The sequence below is a fragment of the Gallus gallus genome, chromosome 24, assembly GCF_016699485.2.
Source record: "Gallus gallus isolate bGalGal1 chromosome 24, bGalGal1.mat.broiler.GRCg7b, whole genome shotgun sequence".
In the NCBI taxonomy this organism is placed as follows: domain Eukaryota; kingdom Metazoa; phylum Chordata; class Aves; order Galliformes; family Phasianidae; genus Gallus; species Gallus gallus.
The window spans coordinates 1,656,793-1,679,546 of NC_052555.1; the positions used below are offsets into that span (position 1 = coordinate 1,656,793).

At 41.9% G+C, this 22,754-nt stretch overlaps 1 protein-coding gene across 11 annotated transcripts in view; it reads right to left on the minus strand.

Annotated features, from left to right (window-relative positions):
• ZBTB44 (zinc finger and BTB domain containing 44) overlaps positions 1-22,754 on the minus strand; it is a 64,561-nt gene that overhangs the window by 12,631 nt on the left and 29,176 nt on the right. For 8 of the 11 annotated variants that reach the window (XR_005841730.2, XR_005841731.2, XR_005841733.2 and 5 more), the window contains one exon: positions 21,938-22,238. Coding sequence is in view for 3 of the 11 variants with exons in the window: in XM_025143296.3 (XP_024999064.2) it covers positions 20,495-20,777; positions 21,938-22,238 (584 nt within the window). In the remaining 8 variants the exon portion in view is untranslated. Of the gene's footprint in view, positions 1-14,603; positions 20,778-21,937; positions 22,239-22,754 lie in introns of those variants that run through there. The other 3 variants (XM_025143296.3, XM_015298126.4, XM_015298128.4) reach the window with 2 other exon arrangements.

The window sequence follows — 22,754 nt, forward strand, 5'->3', positions numbered from 1 at the left end:
CTGTGCATGGCCCTTGCAGGGCTGCATGAGGACAAAGATGAGACTGCCTCTTGGAAGAGCTAGAAATTAAGAAATGTTACTTGAAACCTTGCCAATTAATGCTTCAGAAGGTCCCTGCAGCGTTATGCTGACAGCAGGTATCATTCCTGCTTGCTCAGAGCTCAGTTTCTAAATTCAAGATCTCGTCCTCCTCACAGCCCCCTCTCTACCCCCACTCTCCATCCTCATTTCTGAATGAGCTCCAAGGTTGATTTCCTGCATGTTTGAATAGGACCAGCTTGACACAGCCTGCCTTGGGATGAAATCACCAACTTGGCTTGCCTTCTGTCTGAAAAACAAATCCTTCTGCAGGGCTTTCATCTAGAAAAAGGACAAGGATTCTGAAATGCAGGCAGGCCTCTGCCAAGTTCCTGTGAACTAGTGCCTGAGCTAAGCTTATGTTTGCTGTGTATTTAGCTTATCTTTAATAAACTGAGAATTTACACTAAAAAAATAATGCATGAACCTCCTCCTGCTTGCTTTTGAAATAAAGAATCCCAAATACAGGTAAGAGAGATATGCAGTGCTTACAGAAACCAGCTGTTTCCAAAGGCGAAAGCAAGTATGTGGAAATCTCACACACTGTGTGAGCAAAGACGAGGGAGAGCTCAGAGAAAGGAAAGCCAGGACAGCAGTGTCAGATGGTGGGTGTTCTGAAATAATTCCTTCCTTTCTTTTGACTGCTTCTGCGACCAGATCTTTAAAGGTACCTGACGGGAATAACATCTTTAGGGATCTCTGGGCTTCAGCTTTACTATTACTCTGCAAGAAAATGGTGATGATAATGCTAATTTATGGGGACCTAAGGACCCTCCAAGCGTGGTATGCAAGCAGTATCATGCAATGGCTGGATGGTCAATGGGTATAAGGGATGAAGAGTGAGCATGTGAGGGAACAGAGGGCAGTCAACCAAAGCAAAGTTCCAAAACCAGAAGGAGGTGCTATGATGCATGCTGAGGGCCTGCTGAGGTCTGTGGTTCTTGCACTGGTTTTGGGGCTGGGTTGCTTCTATGGCAGTCCCCAAATATGACGAAAAATTGATGGACATTCTAGCTAGTGACGGTTGGACAAACATCCTAAATGAGTGAGATGGCAAAATAGTAAGGTACCCAAATGTGGCACTACAACTGTACTAGGTTGCAAAGGTGTTTACTGGGCACATGCAAGCAGCTACAGACAAGGCTAGGTTGCATATCTATTCTGCAGGAGCTTGTACTAATTCCTGCTAACACGTCTACTCGTTGGCAATCTAGGGTCTGAGAACCACCATATGGTTATCATTGGTACCGGAGAAGCACGTGGCCAGGACATGTGCAACTCACATTTTCCTCTGGACCACACTCAGCCTGCACTTGTTTATTGTGGGGGTGAGACTGGAAAAATCATTGACTCACTGTCAGGAACAAAATATTTAAAACCTTGAGTTGAAAATGACTCTTTTAACCAAGTTTTTTTGCTGGTGTATAGGAAAGAGAACACATATTGAGCGGGAAAGTTTGAGGGCTGCACAAGTGGTTAAGATACAGTGTAGGGACATAGCATTGCTCCGGCCAATGTCATGTTTCTACTCCAACCTTGCTCTAAGCTATACCTGGTTGAACCCCCACAGAAAAATAACCACGCTATCTCTGTTCCTCAAGTCACGTCTGTTTTACATATCACTGCACCTTGAAATGTTTCCATCCAAAACAATCTGACCACATATCTTAAACTATCGACCCATCTGCTAAGATATAATGACGCAGGCAGACCAAGACTGCACTCTGCAACTGGCCCATACTGGCCCTAGAATACAATGTGATGTGACAGGACGGGATTAAAGGTTTAATGTGGAATTCAGTGCACTTCAGGTACAGTACCCAGCTCTGCCACGCACTTACTAGCAACTTTGTGCAAGTCATTTTGGAGGCTTTGTGCCACAGCCTATGTTACTGGGTCAAAGCTTGCAGTGCACATGTGGTTCTAACACCACATGTCTTTTATAATCTACAACAGAAAAAAAAAAAAAAGCCTGTAGAAAAATTAAAGACACAGAATGGCTGCGGGCAAAATGTTCTCAAATGTGTGCACTGTTACCCTCTGTTCCATTCCACAGCTGAATTCAACAGCTGCACTTGAGTCTGCTTCAGTGATGCTGGCTGAAACACATTCATCTACCCACAAAGCTCCTGCAGATCTAAGGAGGCTCTGCTGGGTCTAAGGTCTGAGCCAAGATTAACCCTGCATTCTGTAGCATCCAGTTCCATTTGCCACGATGGGTTCTGCCAAGCTCGCCTGACCACGGGAAAAGCTTCCAGTTCTAATTCTCAGCTCTCTTCTCTTGCCTCTTTCCATTCTTCCTCTCTCTTTCTGCTGCCAGACAACACATGAACAATGGAGATTAGCTAGAGCTCAAAGGCCTTTCAAGTGTTTTCCAAAAAGCATGAAACCTCTGCTTCTATTCCTTGCTGATGTCATGCAAAGCCAGCTCACCCCCACCCCACACTCTCAAACATCTGAGAACAGTGAGTGCCTCACATAATTGAAGGGGTTCCTGTCCTCAAATCTAGCAAACAATAAGACAACTGAACATCTGGAGGGAACAGATGCTTCTTGCATCTCTAGAGAATATGTTTCAGTGTGTACTTTATGCCACCCAGGGCTGTCTGCTCACGAAGAGGAAGAATATGGGTTCCTTGGCAGAGCAGCACCCACCAGCCATGAATCAGAGCTGCTCTTTCCCCAGTACATAGATATGCAGCTGGTGGCTCACTGCAATGAACGGTTACAGACTGAACTTTGCTGTTCACCTGATGACCCCAGACTGCACAGCAAAGACAGGCAGAACTTCACAGCATATTTGAATCAGATAGATCCAGGAATAGGTAGGGGTTAACTGCTAGCTGAAGGCTTTAAAGACAGGCATGTACAAAATCAGTGGGCTAACTGCCCCACAGCTGACTCTTGAGAAATTACTTGTTTTCAACTCACAGCAGGGCTCTCAGGAGAACGGACTTGCCCGATTCAGCCTGTGTGATCTCCTATTAGAAAGAACAATGCAGTTTTTCAAGCAAAATACAGGGATTAAGCCCACAGTTATCAACTGTAGAAGAGCCATTCCTGGGTTCTCGACCAAAATCACGACTGGGACAGAAGCCTTGTCTCCTCTTGCAGACCAAGCACAGGAAGGAAGAAGGCATATCTGTTTTTCAGCTATGACATCTGTACACCCTGCACAGATATCAGATTTTAACTGCCTGGCACCCAAGGAAGCCAGAGATGAGCAGCAGCACAGACCAGTTGAGGCTGCCAAGCCAAGGTTCCATGGGAAGGGCACTTTGAAGATTGGTCATGTGCTATTTTTGCAGCCCAGCCCTGTGTGTTTATTTTGTCAACTGCCAGATAAACTTCACTCCGACCCTCAACAGTCTCACCTTAGGAAACAGATGAGTGAGATCATACCTGCTGAGTGAGAAAGGGAAGATCTGTGCTGAGAAAGTCCCACCTACTGACAACAGGGAAGGCAGATGAGGATGTTGAAAGTGCCACAGTTCTAGTCTTTACTCAGCCAAGACAAGCCCTAAAACGCCAAACTTGTGGAACTGTATAGTTCAAATCCACAAGATATTAATCTAGTTCAGTCACTTCCAGCATGGTCACTAAGCTGCCAAGCAGCAGCATAGGGAGTTACATAGAAATAATCCTAGCCTGAGCTTCTTGTGGCATCATAAATTGCCTGTGTCGTCAGTCAGCAGAAATTTGAGATGAGATTCTTTCCTTTGCAGTTAATTATTTCCAAGACTTTGCAAAACTGGTGAAAGGTGCCGAATTGACAGCCCTGAATGGCTTTCCATTTGTCCACAGAGACAAGCAGAAATGAGCTTATAGTCAGAACTTAAACCTGCTCCACCAATGTGCTGCAAAGCTTTTGCTTGAGTTGGGATGGTCTTTCTTACTGGTCCACACTAAGCAGCTCTGTTGCGTGCCCTGGAAAAATCACAACCTCAAACGTATATAGCTCATTCACAGGGCCAAACCCAATGAGAATTTTACCCCATGTGTCTGGAAGCCCTCTAAGGGTGAAGTAGCCTCCTCCAAATCCACTGCTGATGTTTATCATGGCCAGGTGCAAATCTTCTTGCACTGGCCTGGAGCCATGAGACCAGCATGTTTTTAAGAACTTCACCCTCCTACCAGACAGTGTTTTTCAATATTTTGCATTAAATCTTCTGCTGTATTTCATTAGCCTGCAGCAGCTGTTTTCCACTCTCACAACAAATCATAAATCTATAAGCTTATGTGTGAGAGACTGTCTGTGCCTAAGAATGCATGTGTCTGAGAAACTGTGGCTGCACAGTTGCATGTGAGTCCATACCTGAATGTAGTCTTGGGTGAGGAAGCGCAAATCAATGTATCCTCATGCATAAACAAGTTTAGACCTATGTTGGAGGGCATACGATTTTGTAGGGTGGCTTATAAAAGTTTGTGTGTGCATGCATTTAAGAATTCCCACTTGGATAATGCAGACAAATGTGTGTCATTCTTTAAAGGACTGCTCTAGACTGAAACCATGAGAACTAATGTTAATAAATGCTTGATTGTACCGATGTGATTACAGATAAGCATGTACAAGGTAGGAGCATGGGAATATCAGAGCGTAGGTAAGAAAGTGTTATGAAGCCCCGGCGTGCACCCATTCCCGTGCACCAAACCGTGAGTTCACGTGCAGTCATATTTGTGGTTGTGTGTACTCAGACAAGAACTGCTTGTTGTGACGCCAAGGTCCCCCATCCCACGGCCAATTCAGATAAGGAGAGCAAATGGCTGAAAGAGAGGGAGGGGAAACTGCTACATACATTTACAAGAAAAAAAACACACACACACAAAAAAAAACGTTATTCAAAGACTATAAAAGGCAAAAGTTTGGATGATGGAGAAGAGAGAGGGTTGCCAAGTCATTACAAAAAAAAAAAAAGAACAACGAGCAAGCTGCTGCCAGGTCCTGGCACGTGTGCTTTTACTTGTATAAATCAGTCACTGCAGACCTATGGTAGTTCTTGCTGACAGGCTGTCAAGCTCCTTGGCTGGGGGAATAGGGCATGTGCTTTACATGCACTTACAGAATAGTAAACTGTTATTAAAAGTGGAAAAAAAAAAATCCAGTCTGATTTACTTGCGGTTTTGCATGCTCAGCTGTATTATCGCAGAACAAATTCACTCGTGCACAGAGTAGTCTGGGTGCATGGAAAACTACAGGCTAACCTCCCTGTAGAAGCACTTGACCTCTGAAGGGGATAGGCAGAAACAAAACATCTCCAAGATCTGAGAATGTTAAATGAAGAAATGGTCTTAAGCCACAGAAATGCTGCATGGATTTCGAACAGCCCAGACCACTGGGGGATGTGGTTCACTCATGCTTTGAACTGGACAGACACCTGTGAACGTCTCAGCCTGATTCTGAAGATGGGGAAAGCACCTCCAGGCAGGCTTAGCTCAGGGCTGGGATCAGGCCTACTGCTGTGTAAAACACAGACTCATTAGCTGGGCGCAGAGCAGAGAAACTGCATATGCTCAGTGAGCAGCCAACAGTCCTGAGCTGCCTGGGGTGCAGCGAAGGGGGAAGAGGCTTGCTGCTTTCAAAGACAAGGGAAACAGGGAGGCACATGCTTTGTCTGAAAGCTGCTGGGACCACTGGCACGAATGGACTTCAGACAGCAGGAGATAGGAAGAATGGATGATCAGCTTAGGGGAGCAGGGAATTAAAAACAGAAAAGCCAAAAAAGGACCTAACAGAAATGTTATAGTAAGAGAAGAAATAGATAATTGTCTGTGGAAAACCTGACCAGACTAGTTCTTGCTGTATTGACTTTGTTGTTAAGTATAGCCTCGTCACTGCCTTCCCACATTACAGGGCATTCATCCTGTTTTATCACTCAATAAGCTGCACAAATATAAATACAGACACACACCAGTCTGGACTATTTGCCTGTGTTATCCCACCAAAACACCATGTCAACAGGCCTGACTACCATCCAAAACCTTTCAGCCTTCCCAAGACTGTATGTCTTTGACTGTATTTCTCAGTTCATGGGGTACAGAGCCTCACCAGCTGCTGAGAACCTCTGCTTACCTCATCTGGAACCTGTTCTCATCACTGCCTACGGCTGATTTGTCCTCAACAGCATATTCTCCCACTGAGTGTTACTGCTTATTTGTTGTGGTCTCGTTTGGAAGAGAATGCTTGTAAGATAAAAACAAATTTAAGCATTACTTCTAATACTATTATTAAAACATTATATAAAAAATAACCTTCTTCTCACAGAACAAAACAACTGCAGCAGCCTAAATTGCAACCCAGACTGAGATCTCATTTGAGCATGCAAGCAGACAAAATGTCAGTCATAATTCTAACACTAATTCACAGGGAGCACAAGTTCTTCGTGACACAGACTGTGGATACAATGGAAAAAAAAAATAGGAAAACGAGATATTTGTGTAGATTTGCAGAGCAAGCCTGCCGCCAAATCAAGCACTCAAGGTTTCCAAATCACAGCTCCTGGCCCCAGCTGATGAACTCACTGCCTTGCTAGTATGCCTTCAGCACATGTCTAAAACAACACACGAGATGCTCGGCGATGGGTTGTGCTGCTAAGTGTCTCAGGGTGGATCATGGGGAGAAGGTCAGACTTGAGCAAGACTTGTATGTTAAAGTAGGTCACTGATCCAACCTATCCATTTAGGGTTATATGCCTTACTGATGACTTCAGCATCTAACTGTCTTGACAACACTGCCAAAACATTAATGGATCTAGGGCAAAACTCAGCCCCAAGCAGGAAGCCAGTGCACCACCCAGGCACCTTAACCGCGTTCAAAACAATGCTTAACCAAGATCTGAGGGGCACAGAAGCAAAGCGAATTGTTAGCAAGCATGTTTCTAACACCAGTTATGTTCCTGTGTGGTCTCAGCAGTTACAACGTGGCCTGCATCCCACAGGTTCAACAACCTTTCTAAATGTTACTGGGGATCATTTTATCATCCCTGTCCTTTACTGATAGGGACAGCAAAGTGCAGAAAATACCTATACAACAAACCTAGGGATAGCCTTGCCCAGAGAACTGTCACTGGACACTTGTTTTTTGAACAAGAACAGTATACACCCAAGCCCAGCTGAACCAAAACACAAGTACAAATACCTCAGCTGTTAAGTGTGAAGTTACCTCGAGCAGATTATGTTTGTCTTCTTTAAAAGGTGTGGCTGTGAACAAGTCATAGGACATGGGGGATTAAAGGAAGGGGGAGTAAGAAGCTAATTGGATTCTATTTGGAGATGGATTTACATTGGCTGAATTTTTTCGGTCAGCAGCATAGTGGAACATGTCACTTGTAATTGAGCTAATGAAACACCTTTGGAGATAAAAAAAAAACAACAACCCATGAGCTAAATACAGACTTGGCTGAGAGAGCTGAAGTTCATTCACTGCAAGGTTACACAGAGATGCAACTGCTTTGTTTAAGGACAGTGGACTGGAAAGGTAACAGCTGAACAGGTTTTACATTGCAAAATCTGTTTTTCTCACTCAAGGCTGCTGGACCAAGGGGTAATTAGGCAGATTGTTTCGTTAAGGACACTCTTTCAGGACAGGAATCTACACTCTGCCAATATGGTAATGCAATTAATTAATTCCAGCCTCTCCCCTGGTCTAATGATACTTGTTTTCAATAAATAGAAGAGGGAGGGCAAGCTGTTTGCTCCACGGTTATAGCAATGGAACTACACATGGCTTAGCTGAAAGACGGCTGCAAATACCTGGCCTTCTTGATGCACTTTTACAGTGAGTTCCTGTTTTTCAGCTTAGCTCCTTTCAGTTTTTAAAAGGAGAAACGAGAGATTGTTTTCTACTCTTCAAAGCTGTAGCAAACCCCCACTGACCTAAAGCCAAGCAACCAAACATGACTTGAATGCAAGTAAGGGAGTACTGGCTTCCCAGGCCTGCCAAAAGGCTGAGCTACAGTCCTGCAGGGAACTGCAGCTTCTTTGTGAAAAATGTTAATGTATTGGAAATAAATACCTTGTCTTCCAAGTCAGGAAGAAAGGACACTTTTATAAAACCTTAATTCCACTTCTTCTTTCCCCCTGCATTCCCTTCAGGAGTTTAAGAACAGAGCTAGGTTTAATGAGAAAAGAGGATGTACTTGACACCCCTGATAATAAAAAAAAACCCACAGTACTGAACACTATGCAGTTGTACAAATAATATTATGGGCATGAGGACCTCTGTCTTTGAGTGCACAAGAACAGTTCTGTGCCAACCTCACTACTCAAGAAACCCTGCACACTCTGTAAGAGAAAGCCATAACAGCACATAACACTACATAAAACACAGAGTTACTACATGAGAAGGCAGAGTGCAGACGTAGATCTGCAGACCCTGCACAGATTGAGATGGCAAGGACATTCTGGAGGCTAGCTCTCCTATGCTGATAGGAGAGGTGGTTGTTCAACATGACTTGCCTTTTTCCATTGAAATCTTCCTGCTGTGGTTTGATACCTCCTTCTCTGGCTTTAGGAAAGAAGATACAAGTACCTGCTTGGTCTACTAGCAGCTACCTGGAAAACAGAATGCCTTGAGTTAAGGAAGGGATCAAAATAGCCAAGGTGCTGAAGAAGAAAATGTACCCCAGTATGTCAGGCAAGCTGCATTCTACACTGTCAGGTTCTTTGTCTCTTCCAACATGCAGCTTAGAGCCTCTGTGTTGGACAGCAAACAAAAGAAAGGCTTTTTCAGAACACGGGTACTGCAAACCCACTTTGAGATGGGAATTCAAGCTGGAGGATTTCTGGCATCATCACTAGGAACACAGACAAAAACAGATCATGCCCAGTTACAGCTCTGTGGCTGATTCAGTGAATTTGTACAAATGGCAGCTGATGGGGAAAGGATACCATTGCCACTGTTTCAGCTAACAGTTCAGCTGCCAGTTCTTGAAAAAAAGGAATCTGGTACCTTCCTACAAAGCCGTAATGCTTCTATAGCAAAGAGGGGCAGAACCAGTAGCAAAAACAACAACAAAAAAAACCACTACTTAAAACATCACAGACACGGAGAAGAATGATCTCCATGCAACAGCTTTATTGTACTGAGAGCTCTATGGCTCTCTTTTGATCAGAGCCATAATTTAAAGGCATTCTGTCCTGCTTTATAAATGGTGTAATATCTGGGGAGCCAAGAGCTTGCTATTTCACAGTAAGCACTATTAATTGTTCTGGTTATCATGTTGTGCAGTTTGACCTAACCTACCGATTTCCCTCCACTCCTGCTGCAAAACATCCATCATTTCTTAAAGGGTTACATAAAACTACACAGAAAGGTTCTGGTTTGTGTTAGCTTTATTGCTATAGACTTTAATAAAGCACCCATCACAGTTGCCTAGTCACATAATAGGTCAAACTCCTATAATTCTTTTCATGTCTCCAGAGGGGAAGGCTATGCAAAACATAAATTTTAACCTCCCAGTGCTTTATTACTGGCCTGGAAAGATGTCAAAGGCCATGTGAGCTTTCACTCACTCCTTGCTCCTTTACAGTCCACAGCAACAGACGAAAGGAAGAAAGTAGGCAAGGCAAGCCAGGACAATGAGATGGCAATATAAACCATGCTCTTCATGTCACCAAACAGCACGCCAAGGGTAATATGCAACACTGAATTACTGGATCAGGAAAGACAAGTGTAAACAAGTGGCATTTGGAAACTCAACAGCTCAAATGGGTTGCTTTGAGATCAGCTTTCTTCCTCAACAATAGGTCTATGTGGGGTGAAGCCACTTGTCCAATGTCAATTGCTGGCAAACCTGGCAGGGAATCCAACACAAAGGCTCATCATAGCTGATTGTGCATGCAGGAACAGTGAGTGCACTATATTATGCAGGTTTTCTTCAGCATTTTGCTCACTGAACCTGTTATATACAGGGTAGTAAATACACTGAATGACTCACACTTGTACACACATCAGTGGGATGTGTAACAAACCCATTTTGTGTAAGCGCCTCCAAAATCTGCTGCCTCCCCGCCCAGTGGTAGCAACAAACTAGAGCTCCTCTGCATGCTCACATTCTCAAAGGCATGGATGAGCAAAGAAACAGGTTTGTTTCCTGTCCACCATCTCCTCCTGACTATGCTGCTCCCTGGATGAGCAGGAAAAATACTGGAGAAACAAAAAAGCCACAGAATTTCTGTGATAAGAGATCCACTCAGGCATTGTTTTCTACATCTGCCTCACAACAGCAAATTAATTCCAGGTTAGCTCATGTCTGTACTAAATCTTTAATGGTACTGCACAGTAATTGCATCCTGCCTTTATCACATGGATCACAGAAAATGAGAGTCAGGTACAACTCCTGTATAATAGAGGCAGGACTTGGGCTTTGCCAGTACAGCCAGCTGGACAAAGAACTTTCCTGTGTTTTCCTTCTATGAATCAATGTACTACCAAATGGGTTTTCAGCCTAAGGAAGCATTCCTCTCTGAGACACCAGATGCTGACCATGCAGTGTGCAGCAGCCATATTGCCTTCAGTTCCACTCAAAAACATCTGAATGCCTGCCAGATGGTGAGAGGAGGAAATAAAGCGTATGCATACGTGTACATGTGGGCCTTCACCGCAGACAGCGTGAACCAGTGGCATTGCAATCACAGTGCTCAACAAGACAACGTGCTGAACAGTTCTTTTAAAAGGAATTTAACATAGGAACTCAATATTGAATTACCTCAGTGTCAGATTTAAAATTAAAAAAAGCTGCCAATCTTAACAGTAAACAAAATCCGGCCTCCACCACAAATAGAATTTTTAAGAGCAGTTCACTGCCTCTGTTTTTCAAAGAGATTATTCATCCTGGGCTTGCCCTCACTCTTGAAGAGGAGGCAGACCTGAGCATTTTTATTTCTTTAAAATAACAAGTTAACCCAGAGCCATTTCTTCTTGTTTGGCTCTTTCTTTCTCTGTATTAATTTCAATTCAATCAACGAGGCAGTTGCGTAACTGTTGTTTATAATTGCTGTCACGTCAGCCCTGAAACTGATCGCTGTAACACTGAAGTTACATAAAAGGTTTTGTTAGGATTCTTATTATTTCTCACATTTAAATTGTGGGAAGTTCAACCTTGGAGAGATATTTTGGTTTCCCAAACTGCGATATTTCAGTGTCTTTCATCCAGCTCTGTCGAGTGCAAGGGTCTGCTTACCCCAAAACAGTTCTGTGCACGCCATTAATACACAGGACAGAAAAGACACTGTGCTGGACAGCGTAGCAACCAGCAGAAGTTCACAAAATGGGAAAGATGTCAAGGAGCGATTTAAAGCTACTCCTGGAAAGGCCCACTATTTGAAAACTTAAGTGGCCCGGGACTGTAATTTACCCTGCTGAGGCTGAAGTCTGAAGGCAGTAGACTGTTGGCCTTCAGCAATGCAGTAGCAAACCCTAAGTAATCACTTCTGCTCATGTCAAAATGTCTTCCTCATTTACACATATACAAATGATCCTGGACTTGAGTCATCTGCTCCACCAGCCTGTGGTCTCCTTGCTCCTCTCTCAACGTTGTTTATTCCTCTTTCACTCAGAGGTATTCTTACCTGGGAGACTTCTCCACCCTCTGCAAGGATTTCAGACGACCCATTTTACCATTAGTATTCTGTCTTTCTAGAAAGCTGAGTGCCCAGGGGCATGCTCACAGCTACCCTGGGTCCAAGACAATCTGAAGGCTGTACTGCACAACAGCCCAACAAATAATTAAGGAGTAAAACTTGTTTTGGTGTAAATGAATACTGCCCAAATTTATGCGATGCTATTTCATGCTTAACAGTAATCTATAATTGACATTGGCTTTTCTTAGAAATGGTCTGGAAAATGTTAAGAGTCTACGTGAAGTAAAAACTAAAGCAAAAGCTATGCCGAAGAACCATCAGCATTCTCCCACTCCAAAAAAAATATCTCAAGACCACAAAATATGTCTGCTTTCTTATGATGAATATCTTGTCCATAAGTCCTGTCTCTCTGCGGAGGAGGTTTAGGGATGAGTGCTCGATCACATGAAACCATGCCTATGCTATTGACTGCAAACGTGAGAGGAGCTTGTTAAGAGCTAAGAGAAAAGCAAAGAGAGGTTCTTGCTGGAGTCTGAAGCTAGTGTCCTGTCTCATCCAACTGAAAATTAACCAAGAAAAGCATCGTAATACCAGCCACTTCTGGAGGGAAGCAGCAAGGAAAGAGTTTGTCAACCAATGTTTTCAAATGTGCGTTGTTCAAAATTCTTTCTGAATGAGCACACATTGTGTGCGCGTGCATTTGTGTACAGGGGAACAGGCAGTACTTTGTGAGGAAAAACCGCTATCTTCAAAAGTATGGAAGTATTACAAAACACAGAACTGAACCATCTAGATTTATGCAAGTATATGGAAAACAGGGAATGTAGTTCAGACCTATGCAGGAGATGTATTCTCAGAGATATGCCCATATAAATCCAATCAGAACTGTAAAAAACAGCTGTATTCAAAACAGGAGGGAATCTAAGAGTCAGAGATAGCGACACAGGCACACAAATCAACATATGGTTGAGCACAGCAGCTCTCTTATGTGGAGATTATTAACTTCAAAAGTGTTACAGAAGGTTCAAGTGAGATGCACAGATGCCCCGTGAGTTGCACTCAAGTTCACCAGGAGATCTTGGGACTGAGATGAAGGCAACTCGTTATAAAGGCAGTTAACTCAAGCCTTTAGTGTGGCTTTCAAACACATGGCTGTCACTGGGAGTTTGTGGCCTGTTTCTAAAGGATTTGTGAAAGGTAACCATGAAAATCATGGTTATTATCAGTAAGTGCACATCTACTATACAAGAAGGCCCACATCTCTGAAAAAAAGTGTTTAGATCCAAAACTCAGAATGACTGAAAACTACTCAGAAGAGCTCTGAGCTGTACTGAGGCTCTAATGTACACACTTACCCCTGCTCTGCTTGCTCATGGTCTCACAGCAATCTGTGCTCTGAGAATAGTGATGACAGACTTATGTTCAGTACTCTGGAGATGCTGCACGCACAGGCAGCTTGTGAAAAATGCTTTATATATGATCCAAGCCAGGTTCCTCTTAGCAGCTGCATTTTCACTGGGATATCACATATGTAGGAATGGTGCAGGAAGCCCTGGGAGAGCTCTTCCCTGCTATACTACATTCTCAGTAGCTATGAATTCAACCTCATCTCAGCCGCTCTCCTCTGTGCAAAAGAAATGGTACCTCATTACTGTCAGGAATAAAATGCTTAAATGCTGTAAGCCACAGAAAAACTTTGATAGTGTACATTTGCTTTGTTAAGGATCTCTAGATGATGTTTCATACCAAACCTAAACATATGGCTGTGCTTTGCAAAAATCCACTTCAGTCACAAGGCTGAACCTCGATATCCATCAAAGGCATGCATTCTAACAGTCTCGCCTTAGCTTTATGGCTATATATTCATATACAGTCATACAGGCTTCAGATTTGTAATGGTCTGCTAAACATCACTGCATATTCCTAACTGTAGACTGACTGTCTTCAAAGCGACTGGATTCTTTCTTTTGAGGGAGACCACTGGAGTCAAAGCCTTTGCATTTCAAACCGTAATTCTCTCCAAAGCTTTCCCCAGATACATCCCCTCTTCCAATTATGCTTGCGATAAAATACTTCTGTCCCTGCACAAGGTCCTGAAGAACATGAGAACTTGGAATTTATAAACTCTCAACCCCCTCTACCCAAGGCTCATTGTGGCTGCTTACGCTGCACAGCGGAATGCTTTTCCATTTTTTTCTCCACTTCCCACATCAGATGCTGACTCCTAGCGTATTAATCATGTCAATCTGCTTGTTATTCATACAGGTTACTGAGCAGAGTTATAATCATTTCAACCAAGTAATTAGAACGTCCATTTTCCTACCTGTGCCCTACCTATGTGCTGATCCAGCTAGCATCCCTACTCAGTCAGACAGGCGGGTCTGGACGAGGCAAATTAATTTAATTGCAAGGGTTGTCAGAAACAGCAGAGGTATATTTTATGTCCCACGACTCTAGGCTGTTTCATGACTATTTTGAAGCTCATGGCTGTGATCATGATGACTGTCTACTGTCCTTTTTAAACATCTTCTGCTTTGACTAATTTGGTTAGGTTCATTTTTGCCTGGCTTTCCATCAATAAAGCCCCATTCAGAAGACAGCCTCACCACTTTTGCAGAATACAGCCTAAAAGAGAACATTAACAAAAGGAAATGTAATATACAATGGAAAATTAAACAACAACATGTACTTTATTCTTAATACTCTTAACTTATGTAACCTCTTCGATCATTTCCTAATGTTTACTTTATTCCAAACTACCTTCCCTCTAAGGACAGCTTGAATAATATTGAGTTCTTCCTCATATTCAACTGTTTGGAGACAAATTATAAACAAAAGTTATAAGAGAACGTAACTCAAGTAACAGATCTGCACCTTTTTACCAAAGTCTTCTGCAGTTTAAGACAAATTCTGAAGTAGTTAAAGAATGACACAAAGCAAAGATATACTCCATAAAACATTAATATTTTAATGAAAAATCTTAGCTTCATGTTTCTATCCAAAGACACTCAAAACTAGTTTTTTCTCCCCCCTTAATTTTGACCTATAATGGGACCAGTTTGGATAATTTTTTTTGCATTTTAGAACATTTTTTTTTAAAGATTAAACAACCAGGCTAGCAAAAAGGTATCCAATACATACTTTTCTTATATCAAACAAGCTAGTATTTCAATACAATGTAACTATACAGAATATATACATTACACATATGATCACAAAGCAAACACTACAGGCTCAGAACAGATTTGAAAAAACATGATATTCACATTGATTACAATAACTCTAAAAATGATTGCAACGTTGAAACGGCACTTAGTTTACAAAAAAAGTCACAAAAATATATATAGCCACCAAGAACTATGGTTCCTGAAAAATACTAATAGCCAGATAGTATTATATAAAATGTGAAGTGTATTTAAACATCGTATACATTAAAAAACAAAACCAAAACCAAAAACCGATTCTGTTAAGTCAATAAACATGCCAAGTAATCTAGCTGTGGCCAGCATCAACAAGAGAAGCTGTACTGTGGATGAGATGACGACTGGATATACGGCTGGTGACTGGAGACTGGCACAGTTAAGGGGGTTTCACTGTTACTAAAATGCACAAAGAAGCCCAACAATAATTTAATTCACATTTTTCCTCCAGCTTTATTCTTTCCCTCTTCAGGGTTTCACCACAGAGCAGCACCTAGAGTGAAGGCACTGCAGGTACAGGGCAAAGAAGCTGTCCAAGAAGTTTGTGTAGCCAGGGCTATAAGTCAGAATATCAAAAGCATGCACCAGCTAAACGAATGGTTAAACAAAATCACTCCTCTGGGGACGTCAGCAACCCTCAGGAAGACTGTAGGTACAGTTGCCACACAGGCTGGCAGCACCAGAAACCGCTTCAACTTTTTTTTAGTGCAACCAGATTTGTAGTTGAGACCTGTGGGACACTGAATTTCTGTGATAGCACATATTGAGTTAACAAAAACCCAGAGCAGTTAAGTACTGTTGCATTAAAAGAAATTCACATTTGTTTTTTATGGTACATTTCCTCAAATACTTTGAATCGACTCCACCTACGAGGGACCTCCGATGTGGCTGAGGCACAGTCTGGCCTTGAACACTCTTATCTGTCATCAAGATGCTATGGAATTTATTATGTCCATAACTGGAGATGAGAACCCTCCAAAGATGGGTTTCACCTTGTACACAAAATTCAAACTTAATCCATCTGAATGAAAATTAGCTATTTTCCATATTCTGATGGTGTGGAAGTTGCAATGGATCTAGGAGCAACAGGTGCTCCTACATCTGCATTTTCTCCATCCCTGCAGGGTGCACAAAGCTCCCGTTCTATTTGCATATAAAATGCTTCCTGGTATGTCTCAGAGAGAGACTGGCAATAGTCTCAGTGCTCTTACATGCTGGGGCTGGAGGGGAAAGCCAGCAACCAAGAAGCGACTGAAGCCCTCATATAAAAACTTTAAACCATAGCTTAAAAACAATAAAATTTTATCCTGTAAAGGATATATAGGGATCATAGTCTTACAAAATATATCTTACTGCATTGGCAGCTAGTACTTTTTAAAAAAGTTTAAATTCACACCTTTTAGACTCAAATACATGTGAACCCAGAACCATTTTTAATAACCTAGCCTACTAATCTCTCAGTATGAGAGACGTGACTACACTATCTGTGAGCCTGACAACTGAACTCAAACAGCAGCGAGACAAACCATGAAGAACACATATCACACGTGGTGCAAGAAAAGTGACAAGCAGTTCTGATGGGGAGCTTAATTTGCTGAACGTGAAGGCAATCCCATGGATCTCCAGGGGAGTTGTGCTATGTATCTGCATCAGAAAACAAAACAAACCCCTACAACTTGGCCAAATCTCCTACACAGCTAAAATAGCACTCATTTTTCTTCCACTCTTTGCACAGAAATAGAGAGCTGCTGAATTTTATCCCCTCTCCCAAAACACCACACTGAGGCAGAGAAAAAAAAAATCCACTGCTTTCCTGTTTTTCTCATTAGACATAACTGCTCTACACAGCATGCAAGGGAGAAAGACCCCATACAGCCTCCGAGAATCTGGGACCCAAGCAGACAGCAGAATCTTGCTAGTTCTGAAGTAGTGAAGGCACTCAACTTGCAAATAAATGGGTGAGGAAAGTATTTCCCACTGAGTGAGAAGAATGGTGCTGCACAGGAGAAGGACAAGCAGAAGTAAGTGATGTTTACATCACTTTGTGAATGAATTTGGAGATTTCTTGTCATGGCAGAAACTTCTGCAATGGGTAGCATGTACCTATTTGAAGATCTTCTTAAGATGATGAGGGGATTGGAGCATCTCACGATGCATGCTGGGAGGGAGCTGGGACCGTTTTGCCCAAAGAACAGGAAGCTCATGAGGATCTTACCCATGTGTACAGCTACTGGATAAAAGTCTGTAAAGATGGAGCCAGACTTTTCTCAGTGGGCACGAGCTGAAATACAAGAAATTCCATTTTAAGACAAGAAAAACTTTATGAAGGTGAGGATGCTCAAACACCAGAATAGATTGCCCAGAGAAGTCATAGGGTTTCTGTCTTTGGAGATATTCAAAATCTCACTTACCCTGCTTTGAGCATGGGGTCTTGGACCACGTGATTTCTAGGGGTCCTCTTGCAATCTCAACTATTCTGTGATTTGTGATGCTGGTCAAGTAGAAAGATACATGCAAACCAAGGAACTTGGGGGTCTGGGGGGAAAGAATGAAAATGCAGCCCAGGGTTCAAAACGCTCAGATAACATATGGAAAGAAGCTTTCTGATTAATCCCAGGTGTAGTGTAAGACAAGTTTCTTCTAGTTTAGATATCTATCTCACTCAACTTGGAATCCAAGCTTTAGCAACAGAACTTGTTTTAAGATGTTCTACATTTTTGCATCTGTCCCATGAAGAACACCAGTATTCCAAAGAACTGAACATTTCCAACAAGTTAGGGAGGAAAAATAAGAAGGATCTTTGTATTTAATTTAAGCTCTATGGATAAAAGAGACACTAACAAGAAGCACTTACGAACGGGAAAACTAACAAAAAATGCCCAATCCTACAACAAACAAACCCTCTAAGAACTCTACTGCCCCTGCAGTGGAATCAAGACTGAAAAGTGAGAAAAACAAAAGAAAACAGATGTTACACAGAGATTACACGGGTGAGAAGATAACGTGTAACACTGCGCAATGAAAAATGAAACCCGTGGCTTGCCTTGTACCAAAGTGTTCACTCATTTCTTCTCAAGGAAGAACAAATTAGAACTACAAAGGTAGTGGGGTGTTTTTTAAACTTCCTTTTTCATTTCTCTTTGGTATTCAGGAAGCGGTCTGCCTTCTGACACAAAAAGTTAAGACTTTCAAAAATCCAATATCCAGAGATGTCTATTCTGTGTTTGCACATCTCCTCACCAACAGACATATTAACAAAAGGTCCAGTGAGTGAAAATTATCAGATTCTAACAGAAGTTTGTGTCCATCTACACCTGACCACTGAATATTACACCTGTACCTGGAACTATGTTTCTGTTGAGTACTATTTACTATGTGAATCACAAAGGAATCTCACAGACCTGGAAGGATGAGTAACACTTATTACAAAAAGGAAAACCCTTTATTTGAGTTCAGTGTCATAGCCCTATAACTCAAGATAAAACTCATCAAAAGGCATTTTCTTGTCTCACTGGCTTTTCAGTTATAGAAATCAGAAGTGGAAGAGAATTGGTCTTTAAATTCAGCCCATCAAAAAGACACGGGACCGATTCGTAGCACAGCATCACAAAAGACTATTTCTCCTTCAAGCCCTTTTAAGAAGACTTAACAAAGGTAGACAACAAGACTGAATTGTAGCAGAGAACTCCTTTGCAGCATATTTATAAAACACTCTATGGATCTGGTAGGGAAACTTCACTCCAGTAACATGGAAAGGACTTAAATTCCAACTGTTTTCACTTAACTAAAATGTGTATTTTGTACTTAAAACAGAGTGGAGAGAAACTGCTGAAGACAATGAAACCCTTTAACTTCTTTTCGAAGGGCAATAAGCAATTTTTCCTTACAAAAGCAGGCTATCAGTAGAAACAACCCAGACCTACAGAATATCAGCAGCCTAAGCTAACTGCATACAAACTGATGACGCAATATAATATGACTTTTGTGCCCCCTGCTTCTTCAGGAGCACCCTTTCCTATCAGCTTCATTTCCTCCTCATGTTTGCATAAAGCAAATCCAGACAGAAAACAATAATTTAAACTCAAGATTCAAAACTAAGGGAGTGTATCATGCCTTTGGAATACTAAGATCAAGTAATACCTACTCTCTCAGCATGTCATCTGTAGGTGATAGGCATTTGGCATCAAACACCGAGTTAACTTCAGAAGCAATAAAAAAAATACATCAAAAACCTCCTAATGCATTTCCTAATTTAGCTTTCAAAGCAGTACTATAACCCAAACAGCCTCAACAAAACAAGAATCGCTGCTCTGAAAATCCCATACCCTAAATTTGCAGCTTTTTCTAAATATGGAAAAAATGAAATTGCAAATCTTTCACAATTTATTGCTTACTTGAGCTGTGTATATAGCTGGAGTAATGGCCTTTAATAAACTGAATTGGCAAGGATTTAGAATGTTTTGAAATAGGAACAATTCATCGCTGCTATATAGGCTTTTTGTAAACAACCCCTTGTTGGGTTAGAATGTTGGCCTCTGAAGGGAATAAATCGCTTGTTTTGTCCAAAACAGCCTAATAAAAATCTCAGAAACCATACATGCATATGTATAAACAAAAAATGTGCAATAATGCAGAAGAGAGCCCATTTATTTTCCCCATCTGTAAATTCCCTTTAGTTAGGTTTTGGAGACTAGTAAAATACAGTATATATGATAGGAAGAAGTGACCAGAACTGCAAGCAATCTGGCCAATATTTAAAGAATTTCAGTTTGGGAAAACCTTCGTTTTCACACATGGTTTCCCTTCTACAGAAAGATACAGTCATGAGATATCTGTCAGGAGTGCATGGTTACACCCCTCTCTAACCTCCTCTCTTCATTACGCACCACCAGAATTTTCCTGACCGTAGCATTTCTATGCCTAACCTTGGACTGGCAAACCCAGACAGGCCATTTGATCGAGATGTTTCTAAAAGGACTGAAATATAAGAAGGAGGAATACCTGGCATGACATCACTTCGTTTGTCAAAACCGCTTAATCTGAGACGAAAAGGGACGATGTGTTTTTTAAAAGTGTGTGACTGTTAGTTTCAAAAATGCTTACCATTTCCAAGCAAAGGGCTACAGTAAGCGCTTTGAAAAACAGCAGGCACAGAGATAGGAAATGTCATTCTTTTTTAATGCAGAAGATTAAAGCATCCACTCAAAACTAGTCAAAGCTGTTCAATAATGATTTCCAACGCATCCTGTTGTTTGTCATTTTAAAAAGGTTTCCTCTGATTTCTTTCCCTTAACCAGAGGGTCTGCAGAAGCAAGAGAAACTTAATGAGCTGTTCTAACTGTGGAAGAAGAAATAGTTAAAGTGATCTGAATCAGTTGTTCTTCTTTAGAAGTGTATCACAGCTTCCATGATGTTTTGACAAGATCTTTTTGTGCATTCAGTCTTAAATATTTTCACAGAAGTGATCATTCAGTCATGAAAAATAATGTAACATCTGTTGCAGTTTCCTGTTTAAAGCGTAACTTACAAAGTAAAAGGGGAAAATCTCCCCACTTTCGTTTAAAAAAATTAAATTAAAATGTACAGGACCAAACACAGGCACTTTCCAAAGAACAAAAATGAAACCAAACCATGAATTATTCAATAGTAATAGATGACAGCTCCGGTTTTGGAGGGTCACCTGCGGTTGCCTCAGCAGTGGCGTTAGTCTTTGGCTGCTCTGGCACATCTTCTTCCTTCTCTGCCAACCCACCCAGAGACCCCAAAGGGAAAGTGCTTTCACAATTCTGAGTTGACGAGACCTGTGAAATGACAGGCATTTGGACAGAAGAGTTGCTTTCAAAGCCATGCTCCCCTAGCTCATACTGCCCGAGGGTCTCTTCTTGTTCCTGGTTTAAGTAGTCCGGTACTAGGAAGTCACTAGAAGAGGGGCAAAGGACAGAAGAGAAACGTCACTTCTCGCACAAACATTGGAGGTATCAGTTTCATTATACAAGCTGCACAGAGAAGAGATACTTGTTTCACATTGTTCTCAGATCTTCACAGCAGCACACCTCACTAAGCACTGTAACCTAGTTCTCATTTAAACACACAGAAAAAATTATTCAACAACCTCTATTTGGCATTGTTGTGCCATCCATATTTCCTGCACAGTAACTTCTTATTTAGACTGTATCACCTTGATGAGAAAGAAAATTAATGATCGGAACATCACATGGCACTGAAAACCTCTTTGACAAAAGGGAACACTCAACCATTAAAAATAGAAACAGAAATTAGTTCAGCACTGGCAAAGACGTGGACTCTTCCCACCCCTGAGATAAGATCCACCCAAGAAACAGCAGCACTCAGAGTGGACAGGCTGTAAACAGAAGCATGAGGAGAGGAAACAAAGGTTCTGCCGACAGTATAGGAAGGTTGCCAATTGCAACAGTGTATTGTGGTGGGCACACATATCACACTAGTGTGAACAGAGCTGAGTTTCATTTCCTTTCCTGATCCATACCAGCTTACTCCTTTATGGACAACAGTTCTGCAAATATTTAAAGACACCACACTCTGTTAGTCTGGTCATTTAGCAATAGGCTACCTAGAAAATTAAAAAGGCATGGAGTCATGCAATCTTTCCACAACATCCACCATTAAACAAACACTTTAAATGAAGTCACAGGTCTATTCCCTACGTAAGCAAACAGTCTGCGGACAACATTTTGAATATTAAATCATATACAGAACTCCACAGACAGGACAGACCGCCATGAACTCCATTAGCCTGCCCATGGATACAACTACAGACATAAATTATGTAGCCCAGAAGCAGTTTCTGCCTGTCACTGGGTTCTTCAGTGCCCTCCTATAAAGTTTATACACTGTAAAACAGATCAGATATAACAGATAGTGGTGCAAGAATGAACGTGACTCAAATTAGCTGGCAACCTGATGAGAGGCACAGCAGGCTGCCCTGAAAGCAGGAAAAGATGATATAGGAAAAAAAAAAAAGGAAATAGGGAAAAAAAAAAAAAAGAAGGAGAGAAAAAAAAAAGCAAGTTTCCCTGTTAGGTTTTTGCTGTGCACCTCACCTGCTCTGGAAGTAGTTTGCTAGCTCTGATGCTTCATGGTTCAAGCTCCGCAGGTGAACGATTAAATTTCCAGAGTTGGTGAACATGGCGCCGCATGTTTTGCACTCGTAAATCCGAGGCTTGCGGATAATGTGCCGGGAAACCCGCATGTGGTGTTTATATTCCCCGAAGGAAGTGAAAGTGGCACTACATATCTGGCACCGGAAACAGCGTTTACCTTCGTGCTTCAGGCGATGCATCTTTAGCGAGTAAGCTCGGGTGAACTTTTTCCCACAGCGGTCACACTGAAATGGTTTAATGCCTGTAAAAAGAGAGCAGCAAACGTTCAGCTTTTGTAATGGCAAAAGCTTTCCAGATTGCTAATAGCAAAAGCACAGGAGCAGCGCCCAGTCACAGCGAGGCGCTGATTTAGGAAGCGCTCCCGTTAACTTCAAAATGGCAAAACAATTAGCACGTAGCTGCAATTCTTCAGAACCAGCTGCTAATATTTCATAATTATGTAACCCATCTTTAATGCTTACATCTCTTCTTCCTCACAGTTTAAAACGAACATAAGTTTCCATGGATTAGACTATGATTAAGAAGCTGAGCCACAGCCAGAAAGGATCTGATGCAGCTGTCATCTCAAAGCATCTTTCAATTCTTTTGATCTTGGGAGATTCTTGTGCCAGACTGGTTCCCAACAATGCAATTATCAGACTACCCCTAATTGCAATGTCTTTTTCTTGCCGCCTCTGGCCTCAGAGCAGTGTTCTGGCAGGGGGGACATTGTGTACAGGGTTCCCCCTGTAATGCAGCAGGAATGGTGATAAAAAAG